We start from the raw sequence: 25853 nt of genomic DNA on the forward strand, positions 1-25853 counted from the left end.
TTAAAAGCATCTCTAACACGTATTTTATTTTCCTTTTCTTTTTTAAATTTAAAAACTTTCAGTTCTTTTTCGTACTTTTCTTTATTTTAGAGAACATCTTAATACAGTTGTCTGAGCAGATTTTTCTCAAATCTTTAAAATTTCTAAATATAACAGATGATGTAAATATTGATCAAAAGACAATAAATAAAAGAACCGAACAGTTAAAGTGCATACAAGAGGAGTTATAAAAGAATTAAAAGTGCATACCATCGGGGGGTTATGTAACGTTAGGCCTGTCTTTTCTTTTATAAGCATACAGTTCATTCCATTTTTTTGTCGTTACACCAATATAGTAAATGTTCTATGTAGGTTTTTTAAAACAAACTGTAATTTTTGATTTGCAGTTTGTCTTTTTACTACCTTTTTTTATCTGATTATGGTAAAAAAAAAGTCTAACACCGTGAACAAAAGGTGATTTACGGTTTCAGGCTTGTTGGATTCTGGATGTATTGAAAGAAAAAAAATTGATGGTTGTTTCTTAAGAAAGGTTGGTGATTGTGGCTATTTAAGTTCACTATAAGCGCACTCGTGTAAATGCAGCGAGATAAATCTCGATTTTAATGTTTAGTTTTATTCTTTGTTTCTATCGATATAATACGATTTTATGTGGTTTTGAAAAAACGATAATGTTTTTATTTTTGAATAAAATATAAATTTGAAAATAATAACATAGAATTTTGAAGGAAAAAAATCGATATTAATATCAAATTAAATATTTAGTAGTTCTCGTTTTTTTGGGTGTAATTTCTTTAATTCAATTTTTTATAATAATTTAATTTAGATTTAATAACAAATTAATTTATTTTTGGTTTAATAATATAATTTTTTATAAGATAATAATTAAAACATTATGTTATGATTATCTTAATTATAGTTTAGATTTTTCATATTTAAAATAAATGTTTATCCTGTATTTGATTATGTTTATCTGCAGTTAGTTACACAAATTTAAAAATGAAATTTTAATAAATTGTACTCACACAAAATTACTTGTAATTTTGAATTTTAAGTAATATGCATCAATAAACAGTACTTTATGCACAAAAATTGGTCATTAAGAGTTTTTGTCAAATGTTTTATAATATACTAGAAGGGTACTCGTGCAGTGCATCAAGACACATCTTGATTTCAGTGTTTCGTTTTATTCTTTTTTGTCAATATAATACGGTTTTATATTGTTTTGAGAAAACGATAATGTTTTTATTTTTGAATAAAATATAAATTTGAAAATATAATAAAATTTTGAAAAAAAAATGTATATCGATATTAGTCTCAAATTAATCTTTTTAAAAGTTCTTGTGTTTTGGTGTAATTTTCTTAATTCAAATTTTTTTAATTATAATTTAATTTAGGTTTACTAACAAATAAATTTAATTTAGGTTTAATGATATAATTTTTTATAAAGATAATAACTAAGTATTCTGTTAGAACTCAATGATTATCGTAATTATATTTTAGATTTTTTATATTTAAAATGAGATGTTTATTCAATATTTGATTATGTTTATCTATTATTTGAATTTTAAGTAATATGAATTAATAAACAGCACTTCGTGCGTTAAAAATATTTTTAAGAATTTTTGTTAAATGCTTTATAATATAGTATAGATTATCCCACTCAAATGTATATTCAAAATACAATATCATAAATTGATTTAATGAAAAAAAAAACATATTAACAAACCAATTTATATAAATTCTATGACCATATTTAATATTTTAGTTGTTTATAGATCTCAAAATTTGGACAAAATATATTGACAACAAATCAATTTTATTTATTAAAATATTTGATAAAAACCATTAAAAATCATTTTTATGTACTAAGTACTGTTTAATTATGCATATTACTTAAAATTTAATACTACAAGTAAATTGTGCGTAAGTACAACTTATTAAAGCTCTATTTTTGAATTCGTGTAACTAACTGCAAATAAACATAATCAAATACATAATGAATATCTCATTTTAAAAATAAAAATATATCAGGATAATCATTAAGTTTTAACGGAATATTAAATTATCATCTCTATAAAAATTATATTATTAAACAAAAATAGATTACTTTATTATTAAACCTAAATTAAATTCTAATAAAAAATTAAATTAACGAAATTATACGAAAAACAAGAACTTTTAAATAACTAATTTAATACTAATAACGATACTTTTTTTTCAAATTTATATTTAATTCAAAAATAAAAATATTATCATTTTCTAAAAACCACATAAAATCATATTATATCGATATAAAAAAATTAATAACATGAAACATTCAAATCGAGATATATCTTGTTACACTGTGCGAGTAACCTTCTAGTTAAATTACAGTGATAATATACAATTTTCCAGGTTTAATCTCAAGTCTCAACAAAATCGAACTGAAACAACTAGATAAAGATGGATACAGTAGATGTAAAAAAATGCAACTGAGAGTACACTTGTTACCATAGAATAGATGCACAAGGATCTGGTTTTTTTCGGGATTGGACCTTTCAAGTCTGTTTTCAGTAAGCAAAAAAGAGTCGTGTTTTCCATATACAGAGGTTGTGTGTAAAAATAGACCTGATCAAAAAAATTTTCATACGGGAACTTTTTTCGAGCCCAATCAGGCTTTTTTGGAACGGATTTTTAAGACCCGAGCCTATGTTTTTCTAAAAACTTAGGCTTGGCCGGATTTTGCATTCAGACTTTTTTTGGCATCTCCACTTGTTATTCAAAGTTTTTTCTTTTTTGCAATTTCAAATATTTAAGGGGGGCATTTTGTACATTATTGTAAATATGAGGTTTATTTATGTAATTTTCAGCGAATCAGTAATTACGATAACCGAAGTTGTCGTACTATATCAAAGGAAGCAACACCTCGTAACGGTCAACCCTCCTTTTGACCACATTCTAATAATTACCATATAACTTTTATATATTTATCGAGGGGTATTTTAGGAATTATAAATTATTTTTTTGTTCAGATGGTGTTAAAGTTGTGAATGTTTAATATAAAACGAGAAGGATACTTAAGTAACGCAGTACGTTATATTTTGATTTTTGTGTTTCGTTTTATATTTTGGGTCTATCGGTGTTATAATATGATTTTACGTGGTTTTGAGAAAAAAAAGACGTTTTTATTTTGAACTTCAAAGATATTATAAAATTTTAAAAAAATAATCGATATTAGTATCAAATTAACTACTTAAAAGTTCTCGTTTTTATGTAATATCTTTAATTTAAATTTTTGTTATAATTTAATTGAAGTTTAATAACGAAATAATTTATTTCTGGTTTATAAAATATTTTTCTTTAAAATAATAATTAAGTATTCTGTTACAACTCATTAATTATATTTTAGGATTTTTTATATTTAGAATGATGCTTATCATGTTTATCTGCAGTTAATTACACAAATTCAAACATGAAGCTTTAATAAGATGTATCCATGCACATTTTACTTGTAATCTTGAATTTTAATAATATGCATCAATAAACAGTACTTTATGCATAGAAAAAATATTTAAAAGAATTTTTTTCTCAAATAATTTATAATATAGTATATATAATATAAAATACAAAAACAATTTATATAGTGATTATTGACGTGATAAATGTGGATATTTATTTAAGCTTGTTTGTTAGCAGTTTAATAAATATAATGAGACCGACAACTTCAGTCAGATATTATATGATAGTTCGGTATTTTTTTACATGACAATTCGGTATTTATTTAATGCTATAAAAATACATCACTCAAAATATGAATCAAGTTAAAATACATTATTTTTTCATGCAATTTGCCCTTTTAAATAATTTCTTGGAGATGCTTTTATATGTCCAATAAAACTCACTTGTCATCAATTTAAGGTGTATTCTCTTGTGTTATGAATTCAGTTATAATATTTGTTATTTAGCGTCGTTTAATTAGTATAATATCTGTATTGATTATCTTTCATTATTTGACATTGTTATTAGCACGAGACTCTAATTGATCAAATACTCACAAAATTACAGTATTTCGTTCTGCAAAATAGGAGATGTGTGTAATATATTTTTAATTATCTGTTGTATTTTTTAAGGGTATTCTAGGTTATACTCAGACCAATCCCAAAAAAATATGACTGTCAAATATCAACCCTGATAAACTCAGTTGCCACAGTTTTTTTATGGATGATTGAGATCTGGGTGTTGTCATTTTTTGTTTCGTATTAATTGAATTGTTTAATCATAATTTAAAATATCGTCGAACTAGTTTAATAATTTTCTAACAGTACTAAAACTGTCTGAATATTTCAAAACCTGATATTGTGGTCGTTGTTATCATGAGAAATAACTATCAAATACGAATATGAACATATAACTCGTAAGACCAAAACTATGATATTTTCATGTCACCATCTGCAGGAATAACTAAAGGTTGAGTATCGTACGGTAAAAGATGTACTTATTCTTTGAAATAATTTGAACGAGGACCACCAGAAGATTGTGATTCTGCCAAAAGTTGTTATTCTGCCAGAAGCTCGTTACGATTGGATGCTTTTATGTTTACAAAAGTTAAAAGCTGTTACTGAATAAACTCAATACTGTTCGAAATTACTTATGGGTTGAGATTATGTGGAGAAAATATCACATATCAAGAGTATCGGTTTATTTTACTCGAATATATCTAAATTAGGCATTATTGTTTATGCATACGCATGTTATTTATTTGAACTGCCTGGTTGAAAGAAGAATATATATATATATATATATATATATATATATATATCTATATAGGGTTGGGTTAACGTGAGACCAAAGGTTTTCCGTGAGACCCGTAAGACCAATTTATGTTCATTGGTCAACTTTATAAGCTAATGATCTAATGGTCTAAAGTTTCACGGTGACAATTTTGTAATTATTGAGAAGTCTCGTGGCGTTTATGAAAGTTCAGATCTGACGATTGTAGATTTTAATCTAAAGGTTGAGAATTGGTCTTACTGGTCTCACGAAAAATCATTGGTCTCACATGATCCCAAGTCTATATATATATATATATATAAAGAGTGATCAAACAAAACATATTTAACCAGTGTTATTTTTAAGTCGTGACTTTTGAAAGAGTAGTGATATAATCATCGAAGAAATTCGTTCCAGTGAATCAGAAGTAAGTTAGCAGACTTATTTACAAAAGTTTTTCCAATCATGGTGTTTGAAAAATATGTCGATAATATAATAATTCATCGTTTCAAGTATCTTATTTGATATTGACGTCGATATTATCTAGTTGTTCATGTATTATGAAATATGTGATATATATAAATGTGGATTAGTCTATTTATGTATTTATCTTTTAATGGGTATATACAAATGAAACTAGGAGATAGAGTTGGGTTTCGGTGAGAAGGAAAGTTATATTGAGAAGCGTAAGAAGAGATCTCTACCCTTAGATCAATCATAATTGAACGTCAACATTAATGAGTTGCACTCAGATCAATTATCTTTTAAAGCGCAATTCATATGTGGACATGAGATTAAAATACATCAAAATTTCAGATATTTTATTACGCTTCTCATCGTAACTTCTTTTCTCGCACGATCCTTCGCCTTGGAGATAACCCTGAAAAAAGAAAAAGAAAACAAAAAAACACATTAAAATCGTTGGACTGAGATGATCCCATAGATGTCGTTAAAATGGTGATTATAACGACCTTCCTTAAAAATACAATTATTTCCTAAATTTTTAAATTGAAAATAAGCGAAATATAAAAAAGAATTGAAATAAAACAGATTATACAAAGAACGATCATTTCATTATCTTTAATTTGATATATATTTTGATATTTCTTTTATCCATTTTCTATAATTATCCAATTACTTTTTTTGAGATTCTCTCTGGATCTTACAAATTGTACTTTAACTTGATTTTTATTTTGAGTAAAAAACTTTCAAAACTTCTATTTTAGTACCTAAGATGTAAAATTTTAAACATTTAAGTACCCGGGTAATCGGTTGAAGACTAATTTTAGATTTAAAAAAATCCATGTCACTAACTACGTCAACAAATAATACTGAGTTGGATACCACATCAGTATGATAATCGGTTAATGTTTCAACCGGTTACCCAGATACTTAAATATTTAAAACTTTATATTTTTATGTACCAAAATAGAAGTTTTAAAAATATATTATTCAAAATAGAAATGAAACTAAAGTACATTAGTTTTTCATGCAATTTGTCCTTATAAATAATTAGTAATTAATATTTTATTAGTTTTTTTTGTTGATGAAAAATTTTCTTTTATCTTATTTAAAATTATATATATTAGTTTATATGGTAATTACAAAAAGCAAAAAAATTGAAGCATTATTATATAAAATTAAATATTATATATTCATTTTCAATAAAATAATAACAATTTTATGAATTTAAAAAATAAAAAATAATTTAAAAATTAATGTTATGTGGGTCATTTATATTTATATGAACAAATTGCATTAAAAAGTAACGTATTTAATTTGATTTCTATTTCGGGTAATATGTTTTTAAAACTTTCATTTTGATATTTAAAATGTAAAGTTTTAAACATTTAAATACTTGGGTAACCGATTGAAGCATTAACCGATTATCATGCTGATGTTGTGAGTAGTGTAGTATTCACCTCAGTATTATTTGTTAAAACATTAACCAAATACCACATCACTTACCACATCAGTATGGTAACCTGTTAATGCTTTAACCAATTACCCGAGTACTTAACATTTTAAAACTTTACATCTTAAATACTAAAATAAATTTTTTGAAAATATATTTCTCAGAATAGAAATCAAGTTAAATTACGTTACTTTTTAAAACAATTTACACTTTTAAGAAATATAAATATATTGAATACAAATATAATTTTAATATTTAGTTATTGATTTATTTAATATAATTTATTAAAAATCCATAGTACAAAATCATAATTTAAAAACAAATTTGATCTCGGAAAATGAGAATATATTTTAAATTAATTAACCATGAAGACATATTTAATGCAAGGAAAACGAGCATGGAATCATTTTAATATTAAAACTTCAATAAAAGGTCAAATGATTCTTATGCTCCCATTTAACTCGGCCCAATTACCGAGTTGACTCGATCTTATTAGATATTTAATATTTTATCCTTTTTAAAATAAACATCCATAATACTAAATGTATAGTTGGGACAAATTGTATGAAAAAAGAACGTACTTTATCTTGATTTATATTTTGGATAACATAATTTTAAAACTTTCATTTTCGTATTTAAGACGTAAAATTTTAAACATTTAAGTACTCGGATAACCGGTTGAAGCATTAACCGGTTATTATGGTGATGAGACGAGTGATGTGGTATTTAACTCGATATTATTTGCTGACATGAATTTCTTTTAATCTAAAATTAGTTTTCAACCGATTATACGGATACTTAAATGTTTAAATTTTACATCTTATGTACCACAATGGAAGTTTTAAAAGTACATTATCTAAAATAGGTTTCAAGCTAAAGTACATTATTTTTTCTATGCAATTTACCTGTATATTTTTATAAAAGTATAATTATTATTAATTTTAATTAATAAAAAGACAATTTTGTCCTTTATAAAGAAAGAAAAATTTTTCAACTCGTAATTAAAGGTAAAATAGAAAAATATATATTAATTTTGAAAGTGAACACTTATTTCGATACAAACTAAAATAGTAATATAGACACTTGTTTTGGGATGTAAAGAGCAATTTATTACCCTCTCTATTCCAAAATAAGTGTCTACATTACTATTTTACTGTCAAAAAATAAGTATCTATTTTTTTTAAAAGTAAATGTCTACTTTTCTATTTTATTATTTAATTATCAGAAAAATAAAATTTCTCCATCTACGGTTAAGGATAAAATCATCATTTTCATCATAACTACGTTGTTATAACAAGCATGTACGGTGATCTCATACCTTGTTTTGGTGTTGAAATAGTGGTAAACAGTGAAGTTATTATCAGGAAATGAGATCATTCGAATTGTAAACGTATTGGTTGTTAAAATCGAGGGTGAACAGACTGTAACAGACCGTACCTACTTTGACGGTGATAAATTACCATCATAAAATCAACCAGTTAGAGTTGTAACTGTGAAACTCGTTTCAAAGTCTACTGCAACAGATTGTTATACTCAGGGATAAAATTTCTGTATTTTTTTTCTAAAAGATAATCTTTTTAACTATATATGTTGGGTTCTTCAATTCTTTTTTAGGGTTCTCTCTTGATCCCATCTGATATAACTGATTCCGTCAGTAGGATGTACATTTTAATAAAACCATTTTGAAAAATGTTTTCAAAACCAGTAATTTATCACTCATCAAACATACACTTAAAATATTTTTTTCAGATAAAAATTTAGAGGTTACTTTATTATTATTTCAACCAACAAACACATGTGATTAAAAGGAATTGATAACACAAAGTATAAATGATGGTTTTGTGGGCATGAATCAATTATTAAGAGATGGAATGCAATTTAATTTTTGGACCACTTTTTAACAACTTAAAATAATTGCTATTCAAAGCTTTCAATTTTCAAAATTTATTAAAAATCAATCCAATTTAAAAAAAAAGCTATAAAATTCATCACTGTAGATGCATCAGATCAATTCTCTTCTAAAACGTAATTCATGGATGAACATGAGATCAAAAATGATCAAGGGTTCAGATCTCTTCTTACGTTTCTCAAAATAACTCTTCTTCTCACATGACCCTACACACACATATACATATATATATATATATATATATATATATAGGGGCCCATTCAAGGGAGAACTGAATAGTTTGTGGTAACTGTGAGATCCAATCTCAACCACAAATCAACGGATAAATTAGGAAATTAATAATTATGGTAGTTTGAGTTAAAATTATACTTAGAGGACATTTTAGGTATTTTTAAAAAACTCATCTCTCCTCTCTCCTCTCTCATCTCTCCGACCTCCAATCTCCGGCCTCCGGTGAACATTAATCCGGCAGGTACCAAGTAATCATAAAGATACACTATGTGATACTCATTGTGATATAATGTGATACCAACTATGATACCATCTCAAACCTTAAAAACAAATATCACAATGTGATACCCATTGTGATATACTGTGATACCTGCCGGATTAATGTTTACCGGAGGCCGGAGATTGGAGGTCGGAGAGATGAGAAAGGAGAGAGGAGTTTTTAAAAAATATATAATATGCCCTCTAAATATAATTTTAATTCAAACTACCATAATTATTAATTTCCTAATTTATCCGTTGATTTGTGGTTGAGATTGGACCTCACAGTTACCACAAAGTAATCAGTTCTCATTTGATTAGTCTCTTATATATATATACATATATATATATATATACATATATATATATACATACATATATATATATACATACATATATATATATATATATATATACATACATATATATATATATATATAAGGTAAGAGACAAACTCGTATATTTATATTGAAAGAGCGGTACATACATGTATAGGTGAATGATCGTGTAAGAAGGAAAATTATGGTGAGAAGCGTAAGAAAAGATCTCAATCATTGATCATTTTTAATTTCGTGCACACCCATGAATTATGCTTTAGAAAAGAATTGATCTGGTGCATCCCAGTGTACCTTATTAGTGTTGACATTCAATTATAATCTTACATCCACCCATGAATTGCATTTAGAAGGAAATTGATATGGTGTATCTCAATACACTTCATTAATGTTGACGTTCAATTATGATTGATACAAGGTGGAAATCATTTCTTACACTTCAACCAAAATCCAATCCTACGAGATCCAAGAGAGAATCCCCCCTGAAAAACCGAAGACTTACGAGATGCAAAAAGTATATTAAGTATAAAACTAAACAATAAATTATCGTTTTTCTGTGTAATTGTTTCACTCAAAATTTTAATTATATTCACCGATTTTCAAATAAAATTGAGAAAGAAATAAATTTTCTTTAAAATAAGGGTTTCTTTTTGCTGACAACATAATCATAAACGACCAAAAGGCCTTTGGCCTAGCAGTATCATAGTCTTTGGCTTTCTATGAGGTCAGGGGTTCAAACATCACCAAATATGAGAAGAGTGTGTGAGTTTATTTATTACATAATAATAAATAAACCTAAAAGAAAGGGTTTCATATTGAAACTTCAATTAGAAAACAAGAGAAAGTGAAAGAAGAGTTGTGGAATATTGAAGATTGCATGTGAATGAAGGTATCAATTACTTAATGGTTGGGAGGTCAAAAAGCCATTTGTTACTTAACATGTATTATTGAAAAAGACACCATATAATTTACTTAACAAATAATATATATATTTACAAAAATCAAAATTCATAGGTAATAATGGAAAATAATGATTGAAAAATGGAGTTTTGATTGAAGAAAATTCTCTATTTTTTTATTATTTTACATTTAAAAAAATAAAATAAATGAGAAATAAAATATCTGTAAGATGTTTTTGTTTTATCAGATATTAATAGAATCTGAAAGAGTTGTAATGGTCAGAAGTGTGACCAAATTTCATTCCAACGTTTGGTTCATTTTCTGAAGACATTGGAATTTGTGAATTCACCTGAAATTATTGGGATTTTACGCTGAAGAATGAACATTCGTTTTACAATAATTATGGGCGGAAGACAATCCTACCCTTCTATAGGTGCTAAACAGGAAACATGTCGTTGCGTTATCGTCCCCACGATCATCGTCGCTGCCACCACAACTAATTAAAATTGTTATTAATTTTGTCATTTTGGTCATTCTAATCTTGTTAACAGAACCCGATTAAAAATTCATTCTAATTTCGATATGTTTCATTATGTGAACCAAATGCGATATTTATTAGGTAAAAGTTGAAACCGCAACCATGGAATTTGGGGAAGACGGTCATGACTCGCCAAGACTTTTTTTTGGAAGACTGTTCTAAGCTATATCTAGACTAATCCCCACAAATTCTGACTGCAAGAAATTAGCCCTGACAAACTCAGTTGACATAATTTTTATGTACAACTGAAATCGAACTCCAAACAGATGAAATACTCCACCATATACTCAGAACCTCCAAAAATCACATACCTTATGGTTATTTTAGAATCATAAGTTATGCTCGTTTTAAGTTAACCCATTTCTCCACCAAATATCCCTCAAAATAAGAAATGATCGGTCATCTGAAAATTGGGAGTCATTTCTTGTCGCAAATATTCATTGCCACGACATGGGCGTTCTTCTTAGCAAGAATTATTGCGCCACTCCCTTTGGCAGCATCCACTAATTGGAAACTTAATTTGAAAGTGTGAAATAGTGTCAAACCAAAATACCCAACAAACATTAGCTTTCCCTGAAAGGGAGACGTGCTTACACTTCAAAATATTGTAAAGCATCCACATGATATATACATGCATATCATGACTTCCATCCTTTTATACATAGAAACAATGTCATTTTAGAAGAATGAAAGAACATCTTAAACAAACAATCTGAATAAACTGATGATACACACATGATCGATACGAACGACATTTGCCCTGACCTAGGTTGTAGACCAAGTCACATTCACACTATGTCATCCCCATATAATATCACATGTAATGATTATTGTTTTAGGTGTTATCTCGTTCTCGTAAAATGATAACTTTCTTGTTTGCATCTCCACCTATATATATATATATAGAGAGAGAGAGAGAGATGTTGGTTATTATGCAACCCTTGACATTTGTGCAACCAATACAACTCAATCTCAACCGTCCATTTCATTTGATTAATATGTGATTTCATAAAAGTTTTGATTGTTCCCTAATATAAAGTATTGATCATAATTAATGAACCATATTCATCTTTCATAAATATTCAAATCATAATAAATGAACTTTCATCATTTCCATAAATATCTCAATTCATTGGGTTGCATTGGTTGTACAAATGCAACAGGTTGTATTTGAAACAAACTCTCTCTCTCTCTCTCTCTCTCTATATATATATATATATATTGATTAACATATATTTGTTTCACAATATGCATGTTTTACAATTTTGTGTGTTTGTGAAACAAAAACATCATGTAAAAAGTTTCACATTGTAAAGCGAATATATATTAAACAAACATATGTTAATCAATACATTCAATACTATAATTTGATGAAAAAAATATCATGTTAAAACAAAATCTTTAGATACAAATTCTCATGAAATTCAGAGTTCTTAAATTATTAAGCCCGTCTCTTATGTTGTATTGTATGCATATAATATGGACCATCTTGGGGGCTACATAAGTATGGGCATGTTTGGATGGATTTGGAGTGGAAAGAAGGTTTTAGAAATTAAAAAAAAAATGGGAGAGAACAAATATTGGGAACTTTTGTAAAATACAAAACCCAATTAAATGAATTGGGTCAAATTAATATTCGGTAAAACGACGGATCGATACAGGGACGGACCCAATTGAGTGCATATGGTGATACAGGTCATCGTTTTGTTCCTCCGTTTAGTTGAAAAGATCAAAGAGTCGTGAAAAGTATCAATTTGTTGTGTATCATCTTATATATTTTGAAAATCACAATGTTGACACAGGTTTCCTTTGCTAGAGTTGGTTTGCATGACTTTTCTCCCACTCCAGACGCGAGTTTGAATTCCATTCGTGTCATTCTCTTAGTTTTTAGCTTTTAATTTCAGATTTATTATGTTTATAAAATTCTTTTGCAATAAAAGATTAAACACAGAACCTTACATATGAAAAAACAGACAATTAATCAACAAATTAATGACGATTTTATATAATATATTTATATCTTTGTTTCTTATAATCGATTTATAGAAATTGCAATATATTTTTGTCTATTTATTTAATTTTATAAATATCATAAATTGTGTCATAAATTTTGATATGATTTGTTTTTTAAGTTGCCATATTTTGATAAAATAGATAGTACAAGTGTAAAACTACAAATTCGGTCCCTATGGTAAGGGTCATCGTTCTCACTTACCAGGTAAGACTCTCGATTTTTGTCTTCGTTCTTACCGGGTAAGATTTTTAGTCCTTGTCTATTCATCCGGTAAAGTGACTTGGTAAGCGTTTGGTAAACGACACCTTAGATTGCCATCGTAGGTTATCAACCGTTGACTTTAGAAAGGATTTAATTATTTATTTGATGTTTTATCAAAAATTTAAATTAGTCGTTTTTTCCAGATTTGAACTAACATCTTTAAGCACTACCAGTTATTGAAAGTTAAATGTATAGAATCATGTTTTAATTTAATTAAAATAATATTACTGATATGCCTCTGACGTGTAGTTTAGTTGGCAAAGGGTGGAACGACTTTACCCAATACAAAACAGGTCACCAGTTCATCCCAGCTAGCCTCAATCGTCGAGTGAGGCAAAAAAATGTCCCCTCACATTGGTGTTTTTAAATCAAAAATTAAATTATGAAATTAATAATTTTGGTAATTTTAACTTAAAATATTAATTAAGGGCATTTTAGAGATTTTATAAATATCTTCTCTCATCTCTCCTCTTTTCTCTCTCCGACGAATTTTATTTGCCAAATGTTATTCCGATAAACCTTATGTGAACACAGGATATATCTAGAAACGATATTTTTTGTGATACTCAGATACACATACAAGACACACAATGTGATATCCTTTGTAAAGCAATAAAAATAACGAAAATGCACACTATGATACATATCATAAAAGAAAATACATTGTGATACATGTGAAACATTGTGAACATTATCACTATAATACACTTTGATTTGCAAACGTCTTTAATATACAATGTATATTAGGTAACTAGATAACTAATTTTAATTAAATATTTCCTTCTAAAAAATTTAATTAAATATTTTGATTAGTTGTCAAAAATAGAATTACTATATTACTCTTTTAGCTTATTTAAGAAATATCCTTAAATATCTCAAATGAATGGTTCACATTAGATCTCACGGTTACCATAAACTAATCAGTTCTTCCTTGAACGACCCCTATATGTATATGTGTGTTTGTGTGTGTGTGTGTGTGTGTGTGTGTATATATATATATATATATATATATATATATATATATATATATATATATATATATATATATAAACTTGAGATCATGTGAGACAAGACTGTTTTCATGATACACGATTTTTACACTTGAAATTTTACAACAAAACACTATGAAGGTAACCTTCAAAGTGTTTTTGCTGTAAATATTCGTCTTTTTTACCTTCACAACATTTTGTTGTAAAGTTTCAGATATAAACATCGTGTCTCATAAAAACAGTCTTGTCTCACATGAACCCATCTCTCCCTCTATATATATATATATGATTATAATTTTTTGTTTAAAATATAACCGTTTAAAGACATGATCAACATCTCCATCTTTTTGGATAAAACGATCATATCGCACCCACTTTGATTTCTTGTGGGCCAATTTAATTAATTCTAATTTTATTTCAATTAAATGTCAATTTTTTACAAAATTCGAATTCAAAGACTTATCATGACAAGGAAGAAGGGGGAACAGGCACATTTGGAAATCGTAGTACAACGAAGAGTTTGTATGTTGCGTTGTATTTTTAAAAATTGTACTTATAATCTATACTATATTATAAAGTATTTGACAAAAACTCTTAAAACTTATCTTTTATGCATGAAGTACTGTTTATTGATGCATATTACTTAGAATTCAAGATTACAAGTAAATTATGCGTAAGTACAATTTATTAAAGTTTCATACTTGAATTTATGTAACCAACTGCAAATAAATATAATCAAATAGATGATAAATATCTTATTTTAAATATAAAAAATTTAAAATATAATTAGGATAATCATTAAGTTGCAACAAAATACTTCATTATTATCTTTATAAAAAAATTATATTACTAAACTAAAAATAAAAAAATGAATTAAAGAAAAATACATAAAAAAGATAAATTTTAAATAGTTAATTTGATACTAATATCATTTTCTTTTCAATTTCTTATGATATATTCATATTTATATTTTATTCAAAAATAAAAACATTATCTCTTTCTCAAAACCACATAAAACCGTATTATAACATCGATTGAGATAAAAAAAACGAAACATTAAAATCGAGATGTATCTCACTGCATTGTGCGAGTACCCTTCTAGTACTAAATAGTAAACATGAATTTTAAGATATTACACATCAATAAATTATACCTAATCATTATTTCAAATTTATATTTTTTACGGATTATTTATAAGTATTTTTTTTACGGTTTTACTTAATAAACACTTACTAGGTAAGTATTTTCTTCTTTATTTACAGGATGAGATTCTGAAACCTTGCTATGTCTCTTACAGGGTAAAATTATTGGTTCTTATCATACTCATTCGGTAAACATTTACCCCATAAGGGTATCATAAACAACCATTAGTTTTTCGTATTCTTATTGGTGCTCTAACGTTTTGTGTATCATGTCAAGTTCAGAAAGTTTCGTTGTCGAAGCTAATTTACGATTCAAGATAATATTAAACTGTAAATGTAAGTAATCAGTAATCATTAACGAATCATTTTCAATTAGGTGCTATTAAAACGTTACAACACCCTTTCTCGATGTAACCCTTTATCCATCTCTGGATTTGTCCTTGTGTTACTGGTTTATATCTGTAGGATTTTTCTAAAACAATTTTGTAACATTTTTTAATGTAACGGAAAAATATTAGGTTAGATTATTTATTAAACTTTACCAGAAAGAAAAACCCTGACTGGATCCAGTGACATCCAAAATGAATCTTGAAACAAACCGTGAGGTATCTTAACTGGCTCTGACGAGCGCTTAGAAATCAAAATAGATTTCCACTATGTAGATTCACGGACGAACGTGTGTTGTCTCTATCGGGTGCTAGCCCCAAAACCCTAATCTGATATGTGTTTTATATAAAAGAAAGAAAATATTTTTTTTATATTTTCTGGTGATCTCTAAATCTAAAAAATCAGTTGATTAACCTTTTAGGCTTAGGCTTATTCCTTTATTTATAGTTTAGTTTATCTGAGTTTTTAACTAACTACAAAAATCAGTTGTTTTGGGCTAAAATCATGATCATTAATTATTCATATTACGAAACTAAGGGACCGTTTACCAAACGCTTATTCAGGTAATTGCTTACCAAGTCATATTACCTTATCGTTGAATATGGTGAGAACCAATAATATTACCCGGTAAGAGCAAGGCAAAGACCAAGAGTCTTACCCGGTAAGTGAGGACGGAGACTATTATCATGGTTAGTGCTTACTGGGTAAATTGTTGCATACGATACTGTTTTTGTTGACTAAAATTTTACCCAATAAGTAAATTATAGTGCTGAATTTTACCTGATAAGCATTTACCAGATAAGTGTTTGGTAAACGGACCCTAAATTAGAAAAACACAAGCCATGTTTTTTTGGGTTTTACTATTTTTTTTAGCATGAAACCATGTGATGATAGTAATGTGCCAAAAATAAAAGTATTTTACAAAAAGAAAAGGGCAAAAATGTAAATTGCCATTATCAAAATAAATAAATAGAGAAAGTGACATTTTGGTTCAACGGAAAGACTTGGGATTTTTGTCGAATGAGTGTATCTTTAAGCTGTCCTGATGTGTTTTAAGCTAAATTGCACCGTTTTGGGGGAAGTGTTTTTGGTTGATCTCAAACGATCTTTTAAAGTATTTTTTTTTTATGACTTTGAGTTTTTTTTCCCTACCTTTTGGTTGATTTCGAAGAACTTTTTGGTTTTTTAGTATGTTTCTTATATTTTCTGATATCTCGAAGCATCACACAGAGTTTAGCAAGGTGCACCGTCATATCCCAAAAAAAATTTGCTTCCGAAAATCAGTTGAGCAACTACATCAGCCCCTGATAAGTCCACCTTATTTGGGATCATACGAGAACAAATAGGTTACCTTCACAGCGGTTTGCTGTGAAGTTTCAAGTGTAAAAATGTGGTCTCACGAGTCTCACAAAAACAGACTGGTCTCACGTGATCCCAAGTCTTGCCAATAATTCACATATGAATAAATTATTTAAAAGTTTTTATCAATTTTGTCTTTTCTTATTTTCATGTTTTTCATTCCACCATCCCATTATGCAACGAGTGCCATTCCCACGTTCTTCCCGTCTCGATTCAAACCTCACCAAAAATGAAAAATGTGCGAGTTTTACCATATACAAAAGAGTAAATTATGAGTCATGTCTTTGTGGTTTGTTAATGATTTCGACTTTCGTCCTTAGGGTTTACAATTTATTGCTATTTCATCCATAGACTAACTCCTAACTTTAAGTAGAAGGGACTAAAACAGCAAAGAATTGTAAACCACAGGGACCGAAACAATTCCCGTGATAAGTGCAATTCATGGAGTGGAGGTGAGGTTAAAAGTGATCAAATTTTAACTCCTATCAGCACACGATCCTTCGTCTAGACTTAAATAAGTTTAAATTCAAACATTATTGAACTTAAATAATTTTTCACAGGGTTCCATATATTCTTACATGGTATCAGAATTAACACTCTTAAAAGGACTCCAGCATGATGCTAATTATTGTTTTAAGACCGATACACATTTCAAATCGTTGTCTATAAATCTTACAACCCAAGAACCAGATAACAGTTGTTGGGTTATCGTACGGTAAAAGGGGAAGGCGCACACAATATGTTGGAAAAAAGACCAACCGTTTAAGGGACTCACTTGAGTTAAGTATCTACGTAAGCCCACGCCATGAACGAAGCTTCTAAGTCTCACAAAATCTGAGTAAAATTTGATTCATCTTTGGCTCATGTCTTCTAACCTTCAAAATGATCAACAAATGCAACATTTAATCAAATATGAATGGGGGAAACCTCTTAGACGAATCCCACATCACCGATTACGAGGGAGATTATGGGCAGGCCTAACGAGGTCATCAAAAGTTTAAGTGGGAAAGTTTGTAACAGGTGGTCCCACATGAATAGAGAAGTAGATTTGTTAGCTCCTTATGGGTGCGTTTGGTATTCAAACATGACAGAACAATGTTAAGCGTTTGGTAAGACAAAACAGATAAAATGACCAAATTACCCCTAATAAGTTGTTTTACATTTTATATATTTTGATTTAAGGTTATATTGGTAACATACAGGTCAGGTCCACCTTGCTTCATGGGGTGGAGTTGGGACATGCGTGTTCCACTATGTTCCACATAAAAGTCCGGCCAAACGTGGAACAATAATCCCTGTTCTATTTTGTTCTGTCTTGTGTACCAAAGCACCCTAAAGGCTCAAAGCTTGGGCTACCAATAACTTTCATCATGGCTTTAAATTGGATTTGAAGTTATTGAACCAGCCGGTTATTTTGGGCTTGGGGGGTTAGAGAAAAGGTTCTCAACATGAAAGAACTTACTTTTATGCCTGCCATTGATAGAAGCTTGTGAGAAGCAACATAAGTAACATTATTCTCCAAACTCTTCTCCACAAAATAGACAACTTCAGAAACCCCAGACTGTGATATAAAGGTTCAGGGGTTCGATTCAGCCTTATATGCAACAAAGACCACAAGGAGAAAGATACATGTGAAAGGGAAGGGAAGGGAAGGGGTACAAATTCACCTGAATGATAACTTTTGCGCACTCATTGCAAGGGAACATTGTTACATAAAGCTTCTGCATATTTATAAGAACAAGGCATGCGTCTTAATATCCTAATAAAACATAGCAACAAAATCCCAAAAAGGGTAAAAACTATGATGTTTTTGCAAATATATTCAGTCTTGCCTTAGAGGCTGTTTGTTAGCAGCTTAATGAGCTTAATGGCACTCGTAGCTTTTGGTAGCGGCTTAATGATATATAAAGTGGCTTATTCAGTAAGCTTCTAGGAGGGAACTTTATGCAGGAGGCCAAATTTTTGAAAATATATTCCATCTATGAAAAAACTCTGCCAAACAAAAGTCTTCTTAATCTATACAGACAGATTAAGGGGTTGTTTACCAAATGCTTATCTGGTTAAACACTTACCAGCAAGAGTTATCACTCTCACTTACCTTATGTGGTAACATTTTTTGCTATCAAAATGGATTGATGGTAAGTGTTTATAACCTGATAAACGCTTACCAGGTAAGAGTCATCACCCTCACAAGGTAAGACTCTCGATCATTGCCAATGAGATTCTTGGTCCTTGTTGTGTTCACCTGGTAAGGTAATTATAACCAGTAAGCACTTACCAAGGTAAGTGATTAGTAAATGGCACCTAATCCACAGACAAATTTATCCACAGGATTTAATGGAAAACCAACCAAACTAACCCCTTACTATTCATGGGACAAAATATGCACCTAGACGCACGGACAAGAAGATGATGCAGGAAAAGTGAAAATTTACTAAAGAAATACTGGACCAACCTGCCCTGCAGCAGATGCATGATTTCTATTCAGGATGCAGTTAACTTCAGCGTGGCAAACATAACTGCAAAGGCAGAAATTTTGATTGATGCATAAAGAAAGGTGGTGATTAAAATAACAAGATTGTTTCCCAACTAGTAAGTATGTATCAACTTCAGATCAGCAAGTAAGAAACTTGTAATTACTAAATAGAGTTCGTAAGATGGTAATTAATCACTTACGGATACTTTGTCTCCAATGGATTCCCATTCTTAGATTTCTAAAATAAGAAATAAGATTAGTGACAACCAATCAATTACGGAATTTATCGGAAATAGATTTTGAATACCAACTTTTGACCATGGGAGTTTGTCATCAGAACAGCCGCGTGGAAACCCGTTATAGCCTATGCCTGTTTATCGGTCAAAAATATACATGTCATAGAAAGAGTCAAACAAAGACAGTAACATGATGACAAAAGCTAGTAATACTTCTATTGAAGTGTGGTCTCATTAACAATGTTTGTTTTGACAGTTGCTTTATATGGTGTACCAGAATCGGTGGAAACATGAAACTCAAATAAAAAAGATTTCAAGAAGTTTTGGCATTCGCGATCGCGTTATTTTAAAGGCTCGATCATGTTTGATATTCACTGAAATTTCTGTTTTCTGAAATTGGCATGTACAATCGGCAGGAAATGCATTACTAATTGATCTTTTTGGTGGCAGATGTGGTTACAGTGGCATCTATATATATTCCTTAACATTAGATTGTAAGAGTATGAGTTTCCATAAATATATACTCTCAAAATAAATATTTCCTTGATGTTCATGGAGAATTTTATTTGCACTGCATAAAATTCTATCTCAAAGTGATTCCTGAAAGAATTTAGCCGGGTAACCATCAGTGTAAATGGTGGGGGCTAATAATTTTTTTAAGGATGGTTATTCTCATGTCTTTAAGATCTTTATTTGTATCCATATATCCTTCGATTTATACACACAATTTCTAATAGCATCCATTCATCTTGCATGATCATATATCTCTGTTGTTATAACTTAATCATTTCATGTATGTACTAAGAAATGGTTTCATTTGTTAAGCATAATCGCATTCTTGCAATTCTCCAAAATATTACAAGCAGTTCATGAGCATATTGAGTGATCAGGTGCTGCATTTTATAAAGTTGAAATAACTAAAACATAAGTCAAGGTGTATCCAATGAATGCACGCAATACATACGGAGTGGCTATTTGGTTGGTTTTCCATCAAGTTCTATATGAATAAAACTGTATGTGTGGATTAATCTTGTCTACATATATTGGGAAGGTTTTTGTTTAAAAAAGTTTTTTATAAATAGAAGGACCATGTTTTTTAATTGGGAGGGGCAGTTTTGAAAAAAACTTGGCTTTCTGCATACAGCTCTCCCCTATAAGCTTAATGAATAAGCCACTGCCAAACAGTCATATATAGCTAACGGAAGAAGCCAATTTCTATATCATTAAGCTGCTAACAAACAAGCCCACAGACAGATATACAACACCCCCAACACCATTCATGAGAAAAATACTTATATTGCAGAGCTACATGATACTTGGAATATAACATTCCTCCAGAAATTCTTACCGAGTATTATACCATCTTGACTCACCAAGCATGCTCCAACCTACAATGAAAGATAGTGCAAAATTAGCAATACACCAACACTGAAGCAAAACAATTCAAATTAACAAGACCATCCAGAAGTATACTATGTGCATACAAACAAATTCTTTTGTAATCTGCTCATCTTGTAAGATGATCACCACTTGAAGATAGCCAACTCGATGCACCAAATAAGAAAACTAAAAGAAATTTGGTTTACCATTAAGACTTTGATACCCACTTCCTCATCTTAGACATGGATGAGAGATGGAAACGGGGCGGGTAATGCATCCTCCATTCCAAACTCTGACCCCAGTTTAAGCCCCCGTCCCCGAGACAGACCTCAACTAAACACTGGGATGGAATCCCCAAGGGATTTGGGAACCCATTGGATACCCATTTAGTAAAAAACAATAAAAAGATATTGTATTTTAAAATAAAAATTACAATGAATCATCACTAAACTAATTACCAATATTGAAAATCAAATATATTTCTTATCTAATAATAAAGATATATAAATATATACATACATGCACATGTATATAGATTAGTTCAAAAATAAAAGTTTAATCCAGTCGGTTAGAAGCGGGTAATGTCATCCCGACCCACTTCGGATATGAAAATAAATCTGTCCCTCCCCCGTTACCTGCCAAATCAGGGAATCAAGCCATGTTAGGATCGAGTACTAGTGGTGGTATCGATCCCCAAAGTGAAATTTCCATCTCTACATGGATGCTTCCGTCCAAAAAAGAAGTTCATATATTATTTTAAAAATTTCAGTACCAAATGAGTAACAACGTTAAGCTTAAAAAAGGTAAGCTGAAGACAAGTGGGGTTACAATTCAAATTGTTCGTCTATTTTGAATTTTGTATCGGCTAGGTTGGCTTTTCATAATGAAATGTAAATTAGAGACCAAAACAGTAACAAACTTTAGCTTGAAAGTTTATATACAAGAAATAACTACAAGATCTATATCGATAAAGAGCAAAAATTCAACCTGCCTGTTAGGATCCTTGGATCTCTCAGCTGAAAGAAATGCGATTGCCATAAAATAGTCATCCCATGACAAGTATCTGCGTTAAAATTAATACATGTTCTCTGTTAATATCAGTTTGAAACACAGGCGATAAACAGGATGCCGTTCAACCATGGCTTTCACTGAGAAGTGAGAAACAAGAGAGAACAATCTCAGAACTAAGTTAACTTTACCCGTTGCGTTTGGATGGATCGTAAGGATCATCGGAAGATGACTTCCTCCGTAGCACGGCATCTGAACTAGAGGTTGAGGCGGCGGACAACTTCTTCCTAGGGTTCACTAAGAAACGGATTGCGATTGCAGAGACGAGGGCACCGGCTATGGTAGCGGTAGAGATCAGAGTGAGGTCTCTCGAATTCATGGCCGTAGTTCGAAGAGATTGCGACGACGGAGACGAATTTCACCATGAAAATGCATCCTCCATTGAAGAACTTTTGCCGCCAAAAAGGAAAAGGGTACGTAAAAAGTAGCGGGAAAAATTATTGTGACATTACGTGTTGGCAGCCTTTTTAACATCATATAATTAGGGCCTACTTGAGCTTTTCGCAAATTTACATCACGTGTAAAATACCGAATGAAAACGTTAAAGAGAAAGATGTCATTTTTATCAATATAATTTTTAATATATATATAGGGCCATTTAAAGAATAACTGATTAGTTTGTAATAATCGTGAGATTTAATACGAACCATTCATTTGAAATATTTAAAAATATTTCTTAAATAAACTAAAAAGGTAATATAGTAATTCTATTTTTGACAACCAATCAAAATATTTAATTAATTTTTTAGAATAAAATATTTAATTAAAATTAGTTACCTAATATATCAATTACCTAATATACATTGTATTTTAAAGACGTTTGTAAATCAAAATGTATCATAATGATAACGTTCACAATGTTTCACATGTATCACAATGTATTTTCTTTGTTTTATGAAATGTATCATAATGTGCATTTTAATTATTTTCATTGTTTCACAAAAAGATATCACATTATGCATCTTATATGTTTGTATGTTCATAAATCTTACAATCAAAATGTATCATTATCAAACTTTTGCATCAACGACATGTTCCTTAGTCCTATTTGACATTTGGTATGATCAAGTAGTGGATTACAGTTTGCATTATCAAAATTAGAGATGATCATTTACGGGCTTGGTTTAGGTCTGAGTCGGGCCTAACTTGTTTTTTTGTCCAACGGGTCTAATATTGTGAACCCAAGGGTTTTTTTTTTCGGACTTGACAATTCGCCATTGCCCGTCTTATAAACGAGTCGGTCTTGCCCACAGGCTAATGGGCCTAAAAATTGTAACTCTTATAAATCTATAAACTTGATAACTGACAATTAATTAACAAATGTTAAACAAAAAAGTAAAGAAAAAACATCGTTGCAATTAAAATTTTAAACAACTAAGTGACATATGGATCTCAACAAGTGGAGAAAGAAATAAAAAACAAAATTCAGACTTCCATAAAATCAATTATGCATTCTTATCTATGCTATATTATAAAGCATTTGATAAAAACTCTTAAAAATCATTTTTTATGCATGGAGTACTGTATATTAATGCATATTACTTAAAATTTAATATTAGAAGTAATTTATACATAAGTACAACTTATTAAAGTTCCATGATTGAATTTGTGTAACTAACTACGGATAAACATAATTAAATGGAAAATAAACATCTCATTTTAAAATATAAAAATCCTAAATATAATTAAGATAATTATCGAGTTCTAACAAAATAATTAATTATTATCTGTATGAGAAAAATATATTATTAAACCAAATATAAATTACTTCGTTATTGAACATAAATTAAATTATAATAAAAAAATTGAATTAAAAAAATACACAAAAATGAAGAATTTTAAATAGTTAATTTGATACTCTATATCGATATATTTTATTCAAAAATAAAAACATCATTGTTTTTTTCAAAATCACGTAAAATCATATTCTAACATCTACTGAGATAAAGAATAAAATAAAATATTAAAATCAATATGTATCTCGCTGCATTACGCAAGTACTCTTCTAGTTATTTATATATGACATTAATATTCACATTAAGAGTTAACAAACAACTCACTGGCCTTTTAGGTTATCAAGAAAATCAAAGAGTCTCATCCTATAACTTTAATAATTTAATTTTAAAATATATTAATATATGTAAAATTTTAATTAATGGTACAAAAATATTAACTATAAAATATAAGCAAGTTGGGCAGTATGTCCATAAATATTTTTACATTGTCCATATATGCCAGTTAATTTTAAAAAAAAACTCAGGTCCGTCTATTTTCTCGATAACGGTTGTCCAATCTTGTATTTTAGCAGGCTAAATGGGTTGGATCTAACGAGTCGTCCCGCCCATGAACAACTCTAATCACCATGTGTCTTACATTTGATATGATCGGTTGTTTATGATACTATCATCAGCTGCAACTTGTGTAGCCATCTCGACCTTATTTTCAACTCCGTTTTTTCATACTCATTCCACAATTTTGTTAGATCAATTTGAAAAACATAAATATTTGTTACACCAGATGTAAATTATTTTTGTTTTCGAATATATTTCCCGAAGTTATTATTACTATTTGTAAAATATGATAAAAAATAAATATTAATATTTAGATGGGGTTAATTCTATCATTATAAACATCCTTTTATATTATGTATAATTATTTTAATTTTAAAAATAAAAATCATTTTTATATTACGTCCAAACACCCTTTATTATTGTTTATACATTTTAATTGTTATTGTACTTTATATATATATATTTTGTAGGTCTTAAAAACCAATCATTTACGACAACAATATGTTTTTATAAGACTAGTGAAACCATTTTTTTATACTTGAAACTTTATAGTAAAATGTTGTGAACGTAAAAAAAAACCCGAACATTCACATTAGAAAAAAATGAATGTCGCATTCATAACGTTTTGCGGTGAAATTTCAAGTGTTAAAAAATGATCTCACGGGTCTCACGTGATCCCAAGCATATATATATACATATATGTATATATGTACCACATTGTTTTTTTTAAACCCTCCAATTGATGAAATCCGTAAGATCGAATTTAATAAAAATAGTTGATTTAATATAAATTAAAATTTTATTCCTCTCTCTCTCTCTCTCTCTCTCTCATCTATCCTATATTTTTCTCCATCTCTCCATCATCTCTTTTATATTTTATCTTCTCTCTCTTCATAACATACAAGACATAATATGCAAAAAAAAAGGTGACCAATTGTAAACAATTTCGTAAAAATATTATTTTAACATTTATCGGGTTAATTGTTGCATACAATACCGTTTTGGTAGACTAAGATCTTACTCGATAAGTAACTAATAGTTTTAGATTTTACTGGTAAGCAAGCACTTACCCGGGTAAGTATTGATAAATTGCCCCTTAGTATGAGTTGACATTTATATTGTATTTGAACATGTTTATCAATTAATTTAAAAAAAATGTCTAGTTTTTATAAATTGTGTGTATGTGATAATAATTTGTAATATTGAATTTTAATATCTATACTATATTATAAAGCATTTGACTAAAACTCTTAAAAACTCTTAAACTCTTAAAACTCTTAAACTCTTAAACTCTTAAACTCTTAAAAACTCTTAAACCCGTTCATCCCTATCCGATTTCATTCCATATCTGAATTCGTGTAACTAACTGCAAATAAACACAATCAAATACATGATAAACATCTCATTTTAAATAT

The 25853-nt window shown here is 29.0% G+C and overlaps 1 protein-coding gene across 1 annotated transcript; it reads right to left on the reverse strand.

The window, feature by feature from the left end:
- Nucleotides 1–17497: 17497 nt before the first annotated feature.
- Nucleotides 17498–22526, reverse strand: LOC112511549 (deoxycytidylate deaminase). Its single transcript, XM_025117223.1, has 9 exons — nt 22279–22526; nt 22067–22142; nt 21048–21087; nt 19775–19833; nt 19664–19701; nt 19443–19506; nt 18655–18708; nt 18450–18548; nt 17498–17862 (listed from the first exon to the last, which is right to left on the reverse strand). The coding sequence occupies exons 1-9, from the start codon at nt 22464–22466 to the stop codon at nt 17806–17808; spliced, it is 675 nt and encodes a 224-aa protein (XP_024972991.1). The 5' UTR covers nt 22467–22526; the 3' UTR covers nt 17498–17805.
- Nucleotides 22527–25853: the final 3327 nt, after the last annotated feature.

The sequence above is a fragment of the Cynara cardunculus genome (genome assembly GCF_001531365.2).
Source record: "Cynara cardunculus var. scolymus isolate 2C chromosome LG 4, CcrdV1, whole genome shotgun sequence".
Lineage (NCBI taxonomy): Eukaryota > Viridiplantae > Streptophyta > Magnoliopsida > Asterales > Asteraceae > Cynara > Cynara cardunculus.